Below are 4,594 nucleotides of genomic sequence, written 5' to 3'. Positions count from 1 at the left end.
AGAGGGAAAGCTGCTAGTCATCACCACCCACCACCAACTTTTGGGTTACTCTTTTACCAACGAATAGTGGGATTGACTGTCACATTATAATGCCCCCACGGCTGAAAGGGCGAGCATGTTTGGTGTAACCACCTGGCCATGCCGGGCCTTCACAGTTGTAACAAGGCTAAATGTTCGATGTTATAAAAATCTACTTTTATTTTCCCAAGAGTCCTGATGCATCTTTTTTGGAGAAAATAAGATGACGTTAAGATTGTTTTTTACCATACTGTATTAAAAATAAATCTATATTTTCCTGATTCAGGTTTTCTCTTCAACAAAATTAAATTATTTATTGAATTATACATAAAATTAAAAGTGTGATAGTAAAATTTCTAAAAAAGTTATTAACAGCATCATTTTTAGTTCAAAATGTTTTAAAGAATATATTACAAGTTATCAAAATAAGAAAAGGTAAAAAACCTAAGATTCACATGTTTGAAACCGAATTAAATCTAAGAGTGTATAATATTTAACATAACTAATTTCTGTTATATCAGAATTAGAAGACTAACTTTGTTAATTTTTTACGGAAATGTTTCAAGCTTATATATTTCTTCTGAACAATTAAAATATATATAATTCCCATAAAGTTATGGAGTGTCTGTTTTAAAGAAAGTAGCTATTTTCTGACATTCCTCTAGTTGACGATAAAAGTGCATTCCAATTCACACTAAACGAAATAGTCTTTTTAAATTTGTACACGGGCGAGTGATGTGGAGCTTCGTAAAACATTCATAAAGAATACTGAAAAGAGCTATTCTTTAGGTATTAGTAAACCGAGTGAACTAATCATGGCTCCCATAGCCACTTACGAACTTCAACACTAATTGTAATTGCAAACCAATTGGGACATACAAAGGAAAACGGTAAGTTTGTAATTGATGAAACGGACTTTATAAGCTGCAAATATCCTTGGGGGATATTAGAGATAATTTTAATAAATTTGACTCAATAATTTCTAATTAAAAAATAGTTAACTCCAGTTCATCATAGGCAGCCACAATCCTTACGAAATGTCTTACAAACAGATTTTAGCATTTTCTCTCTTTATTTCTTTAATTTAAAAAATATCTGATTGCTTTCAAAATTGTCTTAGTATAGCCTCTCAGTTCAATTTGATATTTTATTGTAAAAATATAGTATTTTTCATGTACCTGTTAATGTTATGGACCCTGTTTGGGTTTTATTTGTACTAATTCAGATCAAAAACGTGTACTATATTCTTTTGCTTTGACCCAATATTGTAGGTTAGTCACGATCATAAATGTTATACAAAAATCATATTTAGTGCTAACCTCTACCCCTCCCCCGGTAATCAGCGGTAAGTCTGAGGGCTTATAATGCTAAAAATCTGGTTTCAATAACTGCGAAGGGCACAGCGCAAATAGCCCATTTTATTTATAAACATAAATAAATTCTAGTTTTAACATTATTTAAAATTATCTTTATTCTAATTTAATCTGATAATTAATGAGCATAACATTTCATAGATCAATTAACCATATTTATTTCTTTTTTTAAACAACTCCATCGTCATTACTTACTCCGTCGTCTATGATCCGCACTAGAAACTAACAAGCTTTTGAAAAAGTTTTTCAGCTTTATTTTTAAAGGAATGAACAAGCAAAGTAGTAGTACTAGTATACCCATATACTCCAAAACGTCAATTCAAACATTTAGTTGTGCTAATTTATCTATTGCAGCGGGAAGCAAATGTTTTTATTAACTATTCTACTTAACATTAATAATGATAAAAGTTAATGTCAAATTTTAAAAGAAATATAAAGTCCAGTTGTACTAGACTTACCAGATCCAAAATCTCGCCTTTTTATTCAGCCAGAGGTGTTGAAGTTAACCACCTTTCCCAAAAATAAACTTATATTTTTTGATATCACAAACACGAATCTTTCGGGAACTTTTACTTGAATTAATTGACAAATAAAGAGAGCCGCTATTTACGCACAAGTTAAATAAAGAACGCTATGCCTCACTGTGGCTCTCCCAACTCCCGTGAACAACTTAAATAGACACTCGAGTGCGGGTAACTGACGCTATGCGAGTGTTTCATTAATAGATAGTTTTGCGAAACTTAGATTCGAGGCAAAGATGCTCTACAATGATCCAGTTAAATTTAACTGATAACGTGACACTTTCGGCTAAAGTAACGTTGATTTACCTGTGAACAACAAGTGCCAAATTTTTGTTTGAACTGACAATAACGTCATGGGCTTCCTGGTGAGTTATCCTATTGGCTTCTCGATCGTTAATTCTCAAAACTACGTCACCTCGCTGGAGCGCACCTTCCGATGGACTTCCAAGAAAAACCTGAAAGTCAACAAATATTCTTTAATCATTGACAAATAAACAAATCAATACACAAACATCTATTAACCCCTAGTTTTAGGCAGTATTAACAAATATAATATAATCCTAGAGCATAAAAATCTTGGCTCAAACGTAATGTTAACATAAATGAAATAGCTTCGTAGTAATAATAGAAACATAACTGACACGAATTTAACACAATAAACACCATTTTAAGTAAAAAATTAATAATTTTTCGACATTTTTGTTCAGACAAATAATTCCTTTTATTCAGATCATTCTATCGTTAGTTTGAAAATAGTAAATTATGCTGTTCAATCATAAGAAGATATTGCCAAATCAGCATTAAGCACTACATCACAACGTAGCAGATATAAAAAATGAAATACAATCTTGGAATTTCGTTTAATTGTGTTCTTGTAAAATGCGAAGCCTCCTATAACTCATAAACTTTAGAAATGATGTTTATTTGTTTTGAATTTCGCGCAAAGTTACACGAGGGCTATATGCGCTAGCCGTCCCTTATTTAGCAGTATAAGACTAGAGGGAAGGCAGCTAGTCATCACCACCCATCGCCAACTCTTGAGCTACTCTTACCAACGAATAGTGGGATTGACCGTCACATAATAACGCCCCCACAGCTGAAAGGGCGAGCATGTTTGGTGTGATGGGGATTCGAACCCGCGACCCTCAGATTGGGAGGCGAGCGTACTAACCACCTGGCCAAGCCTAGAAATGATAAACTATGAAAGAACAAAATATGGTTGTTTAGTTTTCAGCGAAAAATTGCAAACTCTACGCTCTGTCCACCGTGGGAAACCGAACTCCTGTTTTAGCGTTGTAAATTCACCGCCGCCCCACAGGGAGACACAAAATGGAGGCTTCTAAAGTAAAATATTTATTTTCCTTTCCTGTTATTCATCCTTCGTTTTTAGAAAGTTATATTTACTACACTGAAATAAATTATTTTTATACAGAATATATTCAATAGTCTTTTAATGAATTATTTTCTCTATAAATGTTATTCAGACAATACATATGCCCTCCAGTTGTAACAACTCTAGAAATCGGGTTTCGATACAGACAGCCCATTGTGTAGCTTTGCGCTTAATTACAAACAGACTATACACAAAGTACAACAAATTAATATTTCACGTGTCGTTCATTATACGAGTATGCAACTGTTCATTTTCAATTGGATTTTGGCTCAGTACAGCTGCAGTACAATGAAACATTAATTGTGCAATAAAGTAATGAATTTTAAAGCAACCTGTCTTTTATTTTCCTGCAGCAAAAACTAACAAATGCATTTACCAAAATATAAAGTGTTAATACAATACTTAGAAAAAATGCTGAAAAAATAACGAGTTAACCATTTGGAAATTCTGCCATTATAGACTTGGCAACAAAAGAACAGAATTAAAAACAAAGCTCGTTTTAGCGATGAATGAAGTAAGAAACAAAACACAAAATACACTCAGAATCACTTTTAGTTTTCCGAAAAGACAAATATAGAAATACTTCTAAAAACAGATTCATGTGAAACACCTTGCTACTAAATAAAAATAATAATACTTTTCCGTGTACTATCTCGACTTGTGCGGTTACCAAGCGTTCACAATTTTGTTGTTGGGTTAAATGTTCGTTCGATACATTTTCGTCTTTTCCTTTCTCTGCGAGTCAACTTACTGAGTTCAATACTCTATAATATACTTCATTGTGGAACGGTTAATTCTGACTAACTTTAATCTTATTATAATCATTGTTTATCCTTTATAAGTGAGTATAATCTAGTAATGCAATAGCACGCACGAACTTCTGAAAGAAGGTTAATTAGTTTAGTACTTGTTTAGAGGAATCTGAAGGATTGTCACAAGATGCTCGAATATCAGAAAAGGTTTTATATGTTTTATTGTTTATTTTTTCACCAGGTTTAACTGGGATCATTAGGTGAGATACAAGAAGTGAAGCTAATAAAACGTGATTTAGAATAAGAGAATCATGTGATTATCTATAGCCATAATAATATACAAAGCATGTGATTCAGCAATTGCAAAATTAAAATAAAGTATTTATCAATTGATTGTCAAATATATATATATATAAATAAAGCTTTTAGGCCTGAGCTTAAGTATGGAAATTGGATTTATATACAAGAGAGATATTGTTTGTTTGTGGTACAAAGCTACACGATGGGCTATCTGTGCTATGCCCACCACGAGTATCT

At 32.5% G+C, this 4,594-nt stretch overlaps 1 protein-coding gene across 2 annotated transcripts in view; it reads right to left on the bottom strand.

Moving 5' to 3' along the window:
• Positions 1-4,594, bottom strand: part of LOC106467195 (PDZ and LIM domain protein 7-like) — a 52,447-nt gene that overhangs the window by 15,296 nt on the left and 32,557 nt on the right. For both annotated transcript variants that reach the window (XM_022395320.1, XM_013927516.2), the window contains exon 2: positions 2,219-2,367. In XM_022395320.1, coding sequence (XP_022251028.1) covers positions 2,219-2,367 — 149 coding nt within the window. The remainder of the gene's footprint in view (positions 1-2,218; positions 2,368-4,594) is intronic.

The sequence above is a fragment of the Limulus polyphemus genome, unplaced genomic scaffold (assembly GCF_000517525.1).
Source record: "Limulus polyphemus unplaced genomic scaffold, Limulus_polyphemus-2.1.2 Scaffold2524, whole genome shotgun sequence".
Taxonomy (NCBI): domain Eukaryota; kingdom Metazoa; phylum Arthropoda; class Merostomata; order Xiphosura; family Limulidae; genus Limulus; species Limulus polyphemus.
The sequence above is the reverse complement of the archived record's forward strand: the minus strand, read 5'-3'. Positions and strand labels throughout refer to the sequence as shown.